The sequence below is a fragment of the Panthera tigris genome, chromosome A2 (genome assembly GCF_018350195.1).
Source record: "Panthera tigris isolate Pti1 chromosome A2, P.tigris_Pti1_mat1.1, whole genome shotgun sequence".
NCBI classification, from domain to species: Eukaryota; Metazoa; Chordata; class Mammalia; order Carnivora; family Felidae; genus Panthera; species Panthera tigris.
The window spans coordinates 14,662,260-14,677,623 of record NC_056661.1 but is presented as its reverse complement, the minus strand read 5'-3'; the positions used below and the strand labels follow the sequence as shown (position 1 = coordinate 14,677,623).

At 52.8% G+C, this 15,364-nt stretch overlaps 2 protein-coding genes across 6 annotated transcripts in view; both read left to right on the top strand.

Moving 5' to 3' along the window:
- The first annotated feature begins 10 nt into the window (after nucleotides 1-10).
- LPAR2 (lysophosphatidic acid receptor 2) lies at nucleotides 11-3,321 on the top strand. The gene is made up of 3 exons (XM_042978709.1): nucleotides 11-384; nucleotides 1,437-2,178; nucleotides 2,907-3,321. The coding sequence occupies exons 2-3, from the start codon at nucleotides 1,437-1,439 to the stop codon at nucleotides 3,218-3,220; spliced, it is 1,056 nt and encodes a 351-aa protein (XP_042834643.1). The 5' UTR covers nucleotides 11-384; the 3' UTR covers nucleotides 3,221-3,321.
- A 2,968-nt stretch (nucleotides 3,322-6,289) lies between these two features.
- PBX4 (PBX homeobox 4) overlaps nucleotides 6,290-15,364 on the top strand; it is a 53,250-nt gene continuing 44,175 nt past the window's right edge. For 2 of the 5 annotated variants that reach the window (XM_042978704.1, XM_042978708.1), the window contains exon 1: nucleotides 6,928-7,175. In XM_042978704.1, the coding sequence (XP_042834638.1) occupies nucleotides 7,024-7,175 (152 nt within the window). In that variant the 5' untranslated portion in view covers nucleotides 6,928-7,023. Of the gene's footprint in view, nucleotides 6,375-6,925; nucleotides 7,176-15,364 lie in introns of those variants that run through there. The other 3 variants (XM_042978706.1, XM_042978707.1, XM_042978705.1) reach the window with 3 other exon arrangements.

Genomic DNA, 15,364 nt, shown 5'->3' with positions numbered 1-15,364 from the left:
TGTGGGGTGCGCGAGGACGGGGGCGGGGGTCCCGCGCCGGAAGTGGAGAGGGGCGACCGAGAGGCCGTGAGGCCTGGAGGAAATGAGGGGGCGGAGGGGGGGCTGAGGTTCCGGGAGACCTTGTCCGTACCGCAGCCGCCGGGCTCCCCCAGGTGGCAGAGACGGGGCGGGGCTCCCCCAGGTGGCGAGGGCGGGGCGCTGCGCCAAGGCAGGGGCGGGACCCCGCCTCCCGTGCTCTTTTGGCTGCCCGCGCCCAGCGCACTCGGACGCTCCTCCGCTCCCCGCCGCTCCTCCGCTCCCCGCCGCGGTCACCAGGCTATGGAGCTGGGGCCCGCCCCGACCCCCGGGGAGGCCGCCCCTACTGCGGCGTGACGGGCGGCCCAGGTGAGGCGGGTACTGACGGTGGTAGGTGGGCGCGGGTCCCAGGTAGGGCGCGGCACGTGCCTGCGGGGCCCGGGCCCGCCCCTTGCCCCCCTCCTCTCCTCTTCCCCAGCTCCTCCTCTAGCCTGGGGGCGCCGGGAGGCCCGGCCGGCTGCAGCCTCCCTGACCGCCCCCTTTGTCCGCGAGGGTGCCAGGGTCCTCCGACCCACTCAGAAAGGCCCGATGCCCCGCCCGCTTCGGGAGCGCTCGCGCGCAAAGCCCTCCGCCCAACTTCTGGGGCGGCCTCGCTGTCCAACTCTGATAGACCTGGTCACCTCCAAGCTCTCGCACGGACAGCGGTGACCCCACCCTGCGCACACACGTCCCCTGGGCTCTGCTCCCTTCGATGATCCCAGCACCAAACCCTCCCTCACTTACTTTCACAGCTCACGCCCCCTTTGTTCCTCCCTCCCCCCATCCCTAGTACAGGTTGGCCGCGCTTGGGCAGATGATTTCTTGTTGGGTTTTTGTTTGTTTGGCTTATTTTGCTTCTTTATTTGATTTTTTTTATTAAAAAAAATTTTTTTAATGTCTATTTGTTTTGGGAGAGAGAGAGCATCAGTAGGGGAGGGGCAGAGAGAGAGAGATACAGACTCTGAAGCAGGCTCCAGGCTCTGAGCTGTCAGCACAGAGCCCTACTCCGGGCTGGAACCCACAAACCACAAGATCATGACCTGAGCCAAAAGCAGGCGTTTAACCGACTGGGCCACCCAGGCGCCCCTTATTTTTCTCCTTTAGATTAAAAAAGAAAAAAAAAAGCCAGCCATTTGATTTGGGAGATATCTTTGTAAGCGTCTTAGTAGTCAATAAGCAACTGCTACCCATCCCCCCCGCACTCCCACCGTGTAGCTTGCTTTTCCAGGTTACCCTGGTCTCCACCACGGCCACTTTACCCTGAGGCATCTGACTTTGAGACCCTTGCCCTTCCTGTCCTGACCCTCCCCTCTGGCCGCTGCTCCTTCCTGTATCCTTCCAACAAATGCCACCTGCGCTGACCTCTCCCTCTGTGCCCCCAGATGGTCAGCATGGGCCAGTGCTACTACAATGAGACCATCGGCTTCTTCTACAACAACAGTGGCAAGGAGCTCAGCTCCCACTGGCGGCCCAAGGATGTAGTTGTGGTGGCTCTGGGGCTGACCGTCAGCGTGCTGGTGCTGCTGACCAACCTGCTGGTGATCGCGGCCATCGCCTCCAACCGCCGCTTCCACCAGCCCATTTACTACCTGCTGGGCAACCTGGCTGCAGCTGACCTCTTTGCCGGTGTGGCCTACCTCTTCCTCATGTTCCACACGGGCCCTCGCACTGCGCGGCTCTCGGTGGAGGGCTGGTTTGTGCGGCAGGGCCTGCTGGACACAAGCCTGACGGCGTCAGTGGCCACGCTGCTGGCCATCGCTGTGGAGCGGCACCGCAGTGTGATGGCCGTGCAGCTGCACAGCCGCCTGCCCCATGGCCGAGTCGTCATGCTCATCGTGGGGGTGTGGGTGGCCGCGCTGGGCCTGGGGCTGCTGCCCGCCCACTTCTGGCACTGCCTCTGTGCCCTGGACCGCTGCTCACGCATGGCCCCCCTGCTCAGCCGTTCCTACCTGGCCGTCTGGGCCCTGTCCAGCCTGCTTGTCTTCCTGCTCATGGTGGCTGTCTACACCCGCATTTTCTTCTATGTGAGGCGGAGGGTGCAGCGCATGGCAGAGCATGTCAGCTGCCACCCTCGCTACCGAGAGACCACACTCAGCCTGGTCAAGACCGTTGTCATCATTCTGGGTGAGTGAGTGCCCTCAGCTGGCCCAGGGTTGCAGGACCCCTGCTTCCCCCACCCAACTCCCACGAGACAGGGGAGGGGAGGATTTGGGTGGGGAATGTTCTCCAAGGAGGTGACATCTGAGCAGAGACCTGAAAGCTGGGGAAGGGAAGAGTTCCAGGCAGAGGGGACAGAAGGTGAGAGCCCCGCAGGACTGGGCCAGTGTCTCCAAAGAGGAGGCCGGTGTGGCTGGAGAGAAGCAAGAGAGAAGGTCAGCATCGCCTCGAAGGGCACAGGCAAGAGTCAGATTTTGTTCTGAGTTCTGGGGGAAGAAGCCCTTAAGAGTTCTTAGCAGGGAGGAACGAGATCAGTCTGGCTGTTGAGTAGTCTGAGTGGGGGAGGCGGCAAGGTGTATCCCGGGAGGATACACCCCCATACCCCAAGATCAAAGAGTGCCTCTTCCCTACGATCCCCTCCCTCCCCGCCCCAAGTAACTGGCCTGTCCCACAGTGACCTCCTTTTCCCCACAGAACCAGCCTCCATGTAGAAATGCCCAGCACCCTATCTACCGTGTACCGGTTAGGAAAGGTATCCCTCTGGCAGACAGATCAGAGAACCGTGTCCGGCCGCTCGTGCCCTGCAACAGTGGCCGTTGTCTGAGCTCCAGAGACCCCTCCAGCCCTGAGCTCTAAGCTGTGGGTGCCAGGCCCCCTGCTAGCCGGCTCTGCTTACCTCAGGCTCCATCCTGCAGGGGCGTTCGTGGTCTGCTGGACGCCGGGCCAGGTGGTGCTGCTTCTGGACGGTCTGGACTGCAAGTCCTGCAATGTTCTGGCTGTGGAGAAGTATTTCCTCCTCTTGGCTGAGGCCAACTCACTGGTCAATGCCGTGGTGTACTCGTGCCGAGATGCTGAGATGCGCCGCACCTTCCGCCGCCTCCTCTGCTGTCTGTGCCTTCGCCGGTCCACGCACGAGTCTGCCCGCTACGCACCCTCCACCCGAACGGGTGCCAGCACTCGCATCATGCTTCCTGAGAATGGCCATCCCCTGATGGACTCCACCCTTTAGCCAACCTGGGACTTCACTGGGGTGCCGCAGATGCCAGATCGTAGCCCCTGACCACTCGTGGACGCACCTGGCTCTACCCAATCTGCAGGACAGACTTAAAGGCAGACCCCCAGTCTGCCGTGGCACAGCTCCACTGCCAGTCTCCCCCAGGCACACAGCTCTGCCTGCTCCGGGGGCCTGGGGGTATGGGGTCACCTCTAAATGCCCAGGAGAAGAGTCAGATGGGGTTCAGGAATCTGCTAATTAATCATCTCAGGTTTTGGGGGTTTTAACTGACATTTTCTATTTTTACCACACATCCCTGGTAAACCCTGTGGACTGCTTCCTTGTCTGTGGTGATGTGGGTGTCAAAGATGGGAGAGATGAGGCCACCCCGCCCAGTGAGACAGGGTGACACGGACCGTGGACGCACCATCTGCCTGAAGCTGATTCTTTAGGGGCGCAGACTGAGGGGTGCTGAGTGTGATCTGGGAAAAGGTTTGTGGCCCCTTGCAGCCTCTGGGGTCTTGTCTGTCCGTTATTAGAATCGAGGGGGTCTGTGGGAGAGAGCATGATATAAGGAGTAAGTCTTTCCACTGAGGTCTCCAGAGCATTTTCTTTTTTTTTTTTTTTTTTTTAATTTTTTTTTCAACGTTTTTTATTTATTTTTGGGACAGAGAGAGACAGAGCATGAACGGGGGAGGGGCAGAGAGAGAGGGAGACACACAGAATTGGAAACAGGCTCCAGGCTCCGAGCCATCAGGCCAGAGCCTGACGCGGGGCTCGAACTCACAGACCGCGAGATCGTGACCTGGCTGAAGTCGGACGCTTAACCGACTGCGCCACCCAGGCGCCCCTCCAGAGCATTTTCTATCATCAACTCAGAGAGTCCCGTCTCTGAGTCCCAGAATTGTCCGCCTCAGCTAAGCCTAGGCTGGGATCTCCTCAGTCCCGTTCTCTTTCATCTTTGATCTCTGCACGGCTGTTACTCTCTCTTTTTTAAGTAATCTCTACATCCAACATGGGGCTCAAACTCACAACCCCAAGATCAGGAATCGCGTGTTCTACCGACTGAGCCAGCCAGGTGCCGCATTCCATTTCTCTTGTTGGAGGTCTTACACCCATTCTCTTTGCCTCGGTCTCCTCTGCCTGTTCCCCTGCCTCGAACTTACCTCCCCCCCCCAAACTGTCTCTGTCCTCTGGAGCCCACAGTGGTCTCTGGCCTGTGTGAACCCTCTTTCTCCTGCCTGCCCTTTCGTCTGAGTCCAGGTTATTAATAGTCAGCTGTGTCCATCCCCTTCCCTGCCCCCCGACCAAGGGGAGTAGGGTCCATGGAGCAGGATGCAGGATTTTTGAGTTGCCATTTCCCAGGCTCCTCTGATGTGCCTGGCACTCTGATAAGCACTGTAGTTGCGTTATTTAATCATCACTTGCATCTTGTGGTGCACGTATGACACTTACTTTCACAGGACAGGAGCTCAGAGGGGTTGCCATCTGGCCTGTGGTTGCATAGCTTCAAAAGACACAGAGATGAATCAAGGGACTAGAGAGGCACCTGGGGAAAGGGCTTTGGATTCCCCACAGAGTCAAGAGTTGGTCACAACCTCAGCTTGGTTTTCCTCATCTCACCCCACAGCCCCCCAAGGCTCAGACATGCCATGATGAGCCCCCTCTCAGGTGCTCATAAAGGCACCCTGCTAGGTACAGTGTAGACCAGAATCTGGATTCTCTGCTTCCGCTTAAGGGGGGGCAGGGGGATACAAGGTTATAGCCTCTTAAGGTTCACATGCTAAATAAAAGCCTCCCGTTGGAGGCCAAATTCTTCAATCACTAAAGCACACGTTGCTGAAGAACCAAAAACATCTAGGTCCCTTCTTCACTGAATGGGGCTGGGTTTCCCTTTGGGAAAACTCCCCCTGCCCTAAGACAGCTCTGTGGGGCGGCCAGAATGAACCGGGATGCTGGATACTTCAGGATCCGAGGTGGGCAGCATGTCTTCTAGGGCCTGAGGCCTGAAATCTCCAGAGATGATGACCCTCCCACCATATGCCTGGGCACAGGCCCGTGAAAGGCAGCCCTTGCCTCTGCGGGACTCCTGGCCCATTGGACAGACATGTCACTTTAGGTGCCAAAGCCACTTCCTATGGGGCTGGGGACCCCAAATGGCCTCCCAAAGGCAGTTTTAAGTTTCACTTGCTCTGAGCTGGCCGCTCTCGCGCTAGTATCCTCCGGGCTCTAACCCCCACTCCTCTGGTCTCCTTTGGCATCTTGTCCCATCGATTTTTCCCTCTTCTGTAGGTGTCTCCGCCATGCAAGTTTTGGTCCCTAAAGCTTTCAACCCCGCGCCCCCACTGTTCTCTGAAAGACACCGAAATCGCACACGACTTTGAGATTTCACGTACAGGGCAACAGCTGTTCCCCTGACAACAGTCATGGTCGCCACAACTTCCTCTTACTGGGGCCAAGTGGCAGGTTTCCTCAAGCGGGGAGCTTTCAAAGGGGTTCCTCACATCCCGCATCACTCATTTCCATTCCCTGCCGTCCTCTTTGGAGTCCTCCGAGCCAGTCACACCAGATGGGGTGACTGTGTTTCCTCTCCAGCGGCAAGGAGAAGACGGGCCTTGCCCTGAAGAGTTTCCGGAGACACTGAGGACCCTTGAGGAGCCTGCGTCTCGAATCTGTCCTCAGAGAAAACGGGCGCCAGCAGGTCCTGTGACTTTGGAGGAGTGATTTCGTGTCCAGTCTGTTGCTTTTCTCTCACACGATGAGCCTTCTCTGGCGCTGTGAGGTCTGATGGTTTGAAACAAAAGACCTGTGGACATCCACTCTTACTTGGGGTGGGTACACCTCAGAGCAGACCCTCAGGAAGCGTCCTTCGGTAGCTCAGTGACCGCGTGCTAGGGTTTTGGAGGCCCAGACCGGAGTAGATGGAGAGAGTGACTCAACGGGCGATCACTCGTCAGCCAGACCTTGAAGAGAGAATTGATTTCTGCAGCCGAGACAATCACTCACTTCAAGCCTTCCAGCCACCATCACCACACACAACTGCACCCCGCGTGGAAGGCTCTAGAGGGAAGCGCCGGGAGGGAGGCCAGGAGCCCTAGTGCCCGTCTGACGGGGGCGAGACTCAGGGGACCATTAGGGGACTGGGTGTTAGGGCTTCTGGAGATGAATGGGGAGTGTTGGCGAGGATCTGCGAATCACAGGGATTTCTGAGAAGGAAGGGGTGGCCTGAAGAGTGGGGTACTCTGAGGAGGGCGGGGGGGTGGGGTGTCTGGGACACGGGGGCCACTGAGGAAGAGTGGGGACCGTTGAGGAGTGGAGGCTCTGGTGGGGAGTAGAGGGCGTGAGGAGGTAGCGGGGATGGTCTCTGAGGAGACTTGACGGTCTCTTGAGGAAAAATGCTGGAGCTCTCTGAGGGAGGTGCGGGGGCTCTGAGGAGACATGAGGGGCCCCAAGAAAGATTAAGGTCTCTAAGCAGGAGTCGTTCTGAGCAGGTGAGGGAGGCCGACATGGGGGGGCGGGGGAGCCTCTGAAGCAGAGCGAAGCAGTGCTCGCCCTTCCTCGGCCAGGAGGAGCGCGAGGATGGGAAGAGCCGTTGCCTCGGCAACTCCCCACCGAGTCCCGGGCGGTTGCGAGGGGCAGTTAGGGGCGTGTCTGTGGGCGGTGCGCGGCGGCCTGGCTGGCGGCGGTTGGCTGGCGGCGGCGGCGAGGGGTGGGGCCTGGGCGAGCGCGCGCCCGGTGCGCGCGGGTGGCGGTGGTTGGCTGCGGCGCTTTCGTGAGCGGGCCCGCTCCTCCTCGGCGCCTCCCCGGTCCCGCCGCCCATGGACTCCCCGCCCAGCCCGCAGCGCCCCGCGCCGCCTCTCCCGGCCCTGCGCCGCCCGCCGCCCGGGCCCCCACCAGGCCCCGACACAGGCGAGGTCCTGCAGCAGATCATGGCCATCACCGACCAGAGCCTGGAGGAGGCGCAGGCCAGGTGCTGCGCGGGCTCGACGGGGGCCTGGGCCGCCCAAAGTCGCGGGAGTGAAGGGGGCGGGCCGCGGGGCCAGGGCCAAGTTGACAGGGGGCCTGAGGAGTGAGGACGGTGCACAGTGAGAGCTTGGGGTGCATCTCTGGGCGGGGAGCTGGGAGGGGAGATGTGGGGGCCCAGGGAGGACTGAAAGCGGGGGGGGGGGGGGTTCTGAGGCCGAAGGGATTTATGAGGTTAAAATGCGACGGACTGAAAGGCTTACGGGGTTAAGCAGCAGGTGATGGGTTTTAGGAGCTTGTCCTGGGGCGAGAGGGATGGGTTTAAGGGGAGTCTGTGGATGGGGAGGTATATGGTGAAAAGCAGTTTTGGGGTTTATGGAATGTAAAGGGTTAAGAGGGGAGCTGGGGATGTAAGGGCCGAGAGATGGACAGCTAAATGGATGCATTCGTGGGGTTTACGAGGTAGGAAGTTGTGAAGGCAGATAAACGGAGAGTGGGTTGTGGGCAGTGGGACTCAGGTTGCAAGTGATGGGGGTGACTTGGTGCGGGAACCATCCGGAAAAAAAGGATGGTGGGGGAGCTGGGTGGAGGGATGGCGGTTCCCCCGTTTTATTAAATCAGCAAAGTTTTATTAGACACTTAACTATGTGTGGGACACCCAGCTGGGTGCTGACGTAGCCCTTGCTCTCAAGCTCATAGTTTGAGGAAGAGAAAGTGAGTAGCGAAAACTAAGTCCACCTTGTGAGAGGAACTCTACGAAAAGGGACGGCATCCTGTGCAAAGTCAGGTGTAGAGGACACAGCACTTTCAGAGGGCTCAAGGTGAGAAAGAGCTGGAAGAAAACGCAGCCAGGGACTGAAAGTCCTGGGTTCAGTTCGGAGAGAGGTTGGAACCAGATCGCACGCGGCCTGCACGTCTCAGGAAGGAGTTTGGATTTCCTTTCAGTTGCAGCGGGAAAAATCACAGCAGGTTTAAGACCACCTGCCCTACTTCCCTCCACCCACCGCTTGTCAGCCAGTGAGGAGTGGTAGCATCTGCTTCACAAGGCAGCCCCCGTTGTGTTTGGGGCCTTCTCAAGTTATTAGAAAATAGGAAAGACTGAAGTCCTTTTGGAGGATGAGGCCTCGTTGAATGGGGCCTATTCTTTGGGGTGAAGGGTGGTCCCTGAGGATGGGGCCAGGGTCTGGTGGTATGGACTGTGTAGTCAGTAGAGCCGCGTAGTGAGGAGGGGTTATGCCAAAGCCAAGTGAACAGCAGCCACGGGAAGGAGGAGGCGAAGAAAAGGTGGATATGGCATGCATCGTTCGTCAGACTTTGTCTCCTTTGCTTCTTGTGGATCGTCCACGCTCTGCAGGTTCATAGCCTCTATCTGGAAAGTTAAGAGTGTTCTCCCCCACCTCCCTATGTTCATTCTGCTTTGGGGGGCATTGTGCTAGGTGCTGGCGAAACCAAGATGGCTAAGACCTTCTCTGCCCCATCAGAGCTCATTGAGAAGTAGGGTGTGTGGGAGACTAATTATAAATCGTTGTCGTAATGGGTGTGCACTGAATAGAGGTGATCCCCGACACCTGGAAAAAAAGAGCTGGGCCAGGAGAGGGTGCCCTTGTGTGATCCCCTGTCTGCTAGGCTAGTCTGAGGGCAGAGGCTTTGTCATATTTTCCTGTGTATTCCCAGGACTCATGTGCACAATGAGCATATAGTAAAGTTTGTGGCACTTAAGATTCTGGAAAGCTCAGGAGGGGGAAATGGGCTCTTCACACCCAAGGAACCACAGAGGCAGTGCTTTGGGTGTTTGTGGAGCTCCCTGAGTTCCTTCTCTTCTAGGTAGGGAGCTGCTTAAGGAGTGAACTCTGCTCAGGTGTGGCCTTCCTCAAGCATCTGTCACCCCATCACAGCCCCATGGCTGCTGGTTTTTTGTTGTGTTTTGTTTTTCTTATAGCAATCCAGACTTCCCCTAGATAGGCTTTGGAATGGCGTGCAATCAGCCACCTCTTCCTTGCTATTCTTTTTTTTTTTCTTTCAAGTTTATTTATTTTGAGAGAGAGTGCAAGTGAGAGAGGGGCAGAGAGAGAGGAAGACAGAATCCCAAGCAGGCTCTGCACTCATGAAACCATGAGGTCATGACCTGAACCCAAACCAAGAGTCTGACACTTAACCAACTGAGTGACCCAGGCACCCCTCTTCCTTGGTATCCGTTTTTTTTTTTTTTTTAATTTTTAAATGCTTTTTAAATTTATAGATTTGTTTTTGAGAGAGAGAGAGAGAGACAGACGTGAGTGGGGGAGGAGCAGAGAAAGAGAGGGAGACACAGCATCTGAAGGAGGCTCCAGGCTCTGAGCGGTCAGCACAGAGCCGGACACGGGGCTTGAAGCCATGAACTGGGAGATTATGACCTGAGCTGAAGTCAGATGTTTTACTGACTGAGCCACCCAGCACCCCATTCCTTGCTAATCTTGAAGGCAGCTTTTTTTTTTTTTTTTCTTTTAAGACTAGCAAATTGAATAGTGAGGCATTATCCATGCATGACAACTTGATTGTTGCGTAAGTGGTTCCTGGCTTCTTTTTGAGGTAAAAAGGCCCCTGGGGCTTTTCTTTTGAGACTTGGTAGCTTCAGATCTGCCCCCGTTTCTTTGGATGCAGCCTTTACCTGAACTCACCCAAGTCATTTAAAATCACTCAACTCCAGACACAGTCTTCAGTCCGCAAGTGCACTGTTAGTTCTTCTCTGGAGCAAACAACTTGGGTGGGTCTTTTCCTAATAGTAAACTCTGCAGCCTGGTAGATGACCAACTCAAGAGGGGAAACAGATCTTGTCTGTCCTGATCAGGCAACTGGGTGAGGCTTTTGCAAGTCTCTCTGACCCTGCCCTCTCTCAGTACCCCTGCTGACCCCTTCATAGGCCCTGGAGTCAGTTTAGCTCAACTGTCTAGCAAGAAAGAATTTTTCATCTCAGATGTGAGGCCCTTTCAAACTATCTGGTCACCACAAATGTGTTTTGTTCTTGTTTTAATTTTTTTTTTTTTTAACATTTATTCATTTTTGAGACAGACCGAGTGTGAGCAGGGGAGGGGCAAAGAGAGAGGGAGACACAGAATCCGAAGCAGGCTGCAGGCTCCAGGCTCCAAGCTGTCAGCCCAGAGCCCGATGTGGGGCTCGAACCCACGAGCCATGAGATCGTGACCTAAGCTGAAATCGGATGCTTAATCGACTGAGCCACGCAAGGTGCCCCACAGGTGTGTTTAAAGAGGGAAAGCACACCTACTCTCCTTAAACCTTCATTATTCAAAGGCAGCTGCAAATGCTTGTGCGTTGTTCATTTTGTCATTGTAGCTGAATAGTCTTAGAATAGTGAACTGTGTATTGTTCTTCCTCTGGGCTACACAGATAGTGGAGTGTGGGGACTTTGGAATATACTGTCTTAGTTTAGATTGAGCCTGAGTCAACTGGGTACTTTCTACTACGTGAGGGATAACCAGTCTTCTTGGATGATCTTCTGACCTTCAGCTATATTCTAAGCTCTTCCTCGAGAAAGGGCAGTTCTGCATTTTCTGATTTGGAACTGTTTACTGATGATGTCCTCATTTCTTTCTTTCTTGTTAAGATTTTGTTTTTATTTTAAAAATTTTTTTTAAGTTTATTCATCTTTGAGAGAGACAGAGCGTGAACATGGGAGGGGCGGAGAGAGAGAGGGAGACACGGAATCCGAAGCAGGATCCCTAGCAGACTGAGCTGTCAGCACAGAGCCCAACGCCGGGCTTGAAGTCACGAGTCGTGAGATCATGACCCGAGCCGAAGTTGGATGCTTAAGTGACTGAGCCACCCAGGCGCCCCTTAAGATTTTATTTTTAAGTAATCTCTATACCCACCATGGGACTTGAACTCACAACTCTGAGATCAAGAGTCACATGCTCTACCGACTGAGCCAGCCAGGTGCCCCTTTTTTTGTATGAAACCAGTAAGGTAGAAAATTTTATCTCATTTGCCAAGGTTTGTCTGAGTATTTTGTCTTTTTTTTTTTTTTTTTAAAGTTTATTTATTTTGAGAAAGAGAGCATGAGCAGGGAGAGGGGCAGAGAGAGAGAGAGAGAGAAAGAGAATCCCAAGCAGACTCTGCACTGTCAGCACGGAGCCCGAAATGAGGCTCTCTCCCACGAATTGTGGGATCATGACCTGAGCGGAAATTGAGTCAGGCGCTTAACCTACTGAGCCACCCAGGCACTCTGACTATTTTGCTCTATCATGCATAGCCTTGTTTTTTTATAACAATAAATTTTACAACATTTTACAGTTTCTACATAGGTTATTTCATTTGCTTCTATGACTACCTTTATGAGGGGTTTATGAGGGTTATTATGAGGGCTCTTTTGTCAAGACTGTCAGGCTCCAAAATTCTTTCCTCCTCCCAGGGTCTTTACCCAGTGTTTGAGTCATAAAAATCTGTTGCAAGCTCTGGGCCCTCTCCCACTCCCCACCCCCACCGGTTTGTTCAGGCACCATACCCTCGGGGATCCTCAGGACTCAGAGCCAGGAAGCTGCCTCTTATCAAAGGCTGATCGACTCCTTTTTTATCTAGTAGTGAGATTTCTAAGAAATTAGTATGAAAACTCTAGAGCCGAGGGGTTAATTTTGGAAACCTGATGGAGAAAGGAAGCAGAATGGTCACAGTGTCATCTGGAGATTCATTCTCCAGGAGCACCTGGGTGGCTCAGACAGTTAAGCATCCAACTCTTGATTTCAGCTCAGGTCATGATCTCACAGTTCATGGGTTCAAGCCCCGCATCAGGCTCTGTGCTGACAGTGCAGAACCTGCTTGGGATTCTCTCTCCCTCTCTTGTTCCTGCCCCACTTGTGCTCTCTCTCTCTCTCTCAAAATAAATTAAAAAAAAATGTTACTGGAAATTCATGCTCCATACCTGATGTTCTGGGAGAGGCAGCTGAAGAGGACTGGCCTTCAAGTCGTTCTGCGTGAATTGTGTTATGTGTTGCTGGATTGGCGGGTTTGGCTGCAGTGGTCACTTCTTGACCCTTTGCTTGTAGGTACACACTGACTCCCCAGATAGCTGTACCAGTCAATGTGGTAGTCACTCACTATGTGTCTTTTATTTTTATTTTTTATTAAAAAAACTTTTTTTAATGTTTATTTATTTTTGAGAGAGAGAGAGACGGAGACAGAGTGCGAGCAGGCGAGGGGCAGAGAGAGAGAGAGAGAGACAGACAGACAGACAGACACAGAATCTGAAGCAGGCTCCAGGCTCTGAGCTGTCAGCGCAGAGCCCTATGCGGGGCTCGACCCCACAAACCGTGAGATCATGACCTGAGTCAAAGTCGGATGCTCAGACGCTCAACCGACTGAGCCACCCAGGCGCCCCTCTATGTGTCTTTTTATATTAAAATGAATTACAATTAAATAAAATTAAACAGTCTCTCAGTCGCACTAGCTACATTTCAAGTGCTCAGTAGCTACATGTAACGAGTGGCTACCATATGAGGACAGATAGAAAACATTTCCAGAATTGCAGAAAATACTGGATAGTGGTGCTTTAGAGCAGTTCTTCCCAGGCTGGACATGGAGAAAATTTCTGTGGGAATCTTATTGCAATGGAAGTCCTAATGTAGCAGGTCCCAATGGAGCCCAAGAGTCCACATTTCTTTTTTTTTTTTTTTTTTTAATTTTTTTTTCAACGTTTTTAATTTATTTTTGGGACAGAGAGAGACAGAGCATGAACGGGGGAGGGGCAGAGAGAGAGGGAGACACAGAATCGGAAACAGGCTCCAGGCTCCGAGCCATCAGCCCAGAGCCTGACGCGGGGCTCGAACTCACAGACCGCGAGATCGTGACCTGGCTGAAGTCGGACGCTTAACCGACTGCGCCACCCAGGCGCCCCAAGAGTCCACATTTCTAACAAGCTCCCAAGGGTGCCAGTGCATTGGATCCCAAACCACACTTGGAGAGGTCGGGCTCTCAAGAGTGGAGATAATAGTGTCCCATTTATTCCTATTTTCATGAATCAGTTTACATAGTAGTTGGTTAATCTGACAAATGAATTTATTTTGGAGCCTAAGTTGTGTTGGTGGGCATAATGGATTTTAAATTAATCACAAGGGTCACATATTAGCATTGTTTTGCCTACTTAATATGGAAAGAACATTCAAAATGAACAGATAAAATTCAGGAAATAGTTGATTTTTTTTTTTTCTTCTTAATGAAAATCTTGGCTTGGGGCCATAACACCCTGTTGTTTCAGGGTCTGTTTACATTTTCAGCCTAAGGAAATCAGGTTGTGGAAGTTCCAGGGTGGTTTCTGTATTTCCTTTATAGTGTCTATAAAACCACAGCCCAGGGGTGCCTGGGTGACTCAGTTAGTTAAGTGTCCAACTTTGGCTCAAGTCACGATCTCACGGTTTGTGAGTTTGAGCCCTGCATTGGACTCTGCTGACAGTTCAGAGCTTGGAGCCTGCTTCAGATTCTGTGTCCCCCTCTCTCCCTCTCTGTCCCTCTCCTGCTCACTCTCTGTCTCTCTCTCAAAAATAAACATTAAAAAAATTAAAAACAAAAAACCACAGCCCAGATTTGTGTTTGTAGAACTTGAGTGTAATAGCAAGTGACTGCTGGGGGATGGGAATAGGTTCTTAGGGCAAAAACCCTTTATATATAGTGAATAAAGATATGATGGAGAATGGTCACTGTCGTATTTGTTTAGAAGCAGGCAATTTGTCCATTTAGAAGCAGGCATATGGGGTGATGTATTTGAAACTATAAAGATCACATTTAGAAGTTGGCTTTTAGGCAACATAACAGGTACTACTCCAATTAAAGACCTTCATAATTTTTCTTAGGAAAAGATTTCTCTGAATTTTTTCTTTTTTAAAGTTTATTTTGAGACAGAGAGAATGGGTGGGGGAGGGGCGGAGAGAGATGGGGGACAGAGGATCCCTAGCAGACTCTGCTGTCAGCACAGAGCCCAATGTGAGGCTCAAACTCACAAACCATGAGATCAAGACCTGAGCCGAAGTTGGACGCTTAACCGACAGAGCCACCCAGGCACCCCTCTCTGAATTTTTTCTTTTATTTGGTTTTTATGTTTTTAATGTTTATTTATTTTTGAGAAAGAGAGAGAGAGAGACAGACAGTGCGCCATCGGAGGAGGGGCAGAGAGAGAGGGAGACACAGAATCTGAAGCAGGCTCTAGGCTCTGATCTATCAGCACAGAACTCCATACGGGGCTCGAACTCACTAACCATGAGATTGTGACCTGAGCTGAAGTCATATGCTTACTGACTGAGCCACCAGGTGCCCCATATATTTTTTTTTAATATTTATTTTTTTGAGAGAGAGACAGAGGGCAAGTGGGGGAGGGGCAGAAAGAGAGGGAGACACAGAGACAGACAGAGACAGAGACAGAGGGCGAGTCGGGGAGAGGCAGAAAGAGAGGGAGACACAGAATCTGAAGCAGGCTCCAGGCTCTGAGCAGTCAGCACGAAGCCTGACACAGGGCTCGAACCCACAAACCATGAGATCATGACCTGAACCGAAGTCAGATACTTAACCAACTAAGCCATCCAGGTGCCCTGAATTTTTTAATTTGACTTTTACATATACGACATGCTAGATATTTTCTGCTAGTTGAAATATGTATGACTTTCTTAATTCCTCCAGTATTTCTGCAGATTGACATTGCCTATAATATGGAATAAATTTTAGTTGTTAAATAAAAAGAGATGATCTATGGGGCGCCTGGGTGGCTCAGTCGGTTAAGCGTCCAACTTCAGCTCAGGTCACGATCTTGCGGTCCATGGGTTCAAGCCCCGCATCAGGCTCTGGGCTGATGGCTCAGAGCCTGGAGCCTGCTTCCGATTCTGTGTCTCCCTCTCTCTCTGCCCCTCCCCCATTCATGCTCTGTCTCTCTCTGTCTCAAAAATAAATAAAAAAACATTAAAAAAAAAAGATCTAATTTTGACTATCTTTAGAACTTACACAAGTGGCAAAGCATAAACTGTCAACTGAATGGTGTGCCCCTTTTCTAAAGATCTATGTCCCTGTATTTAGTATTCTAGTTCTGGAATGCATGTCAGTGAGCATTTGGTTTTCAGCATGCCTGTTCAAAGCATGTGGGGAGTCAGAGGAGGAATTTATGGTTTGGAATTTCCCAAAGCTAGATAGTGTTAGCCAGATGGGATCTACTTGTCCAAACCTGGG

What these genes read in the sequence shown, in the direction of transcription:
- LPAR2 (XM_042978709.1), top strand. Translation starts at nt 1,437, where the DNA reads ATGGTCAGCATGGGCCAGTGCTACTACAATGAGACCATCGGCTTCTTC. An exon ending in GACCGTTGTCATCATTCTGG is followed by an intron (nt 2,179 to 2,906) that starts GTGAGTGAGTGC and finishes TCCATCCTGCAG; the next exon opens with GGGCGTTCGTGGTCTGCTGG.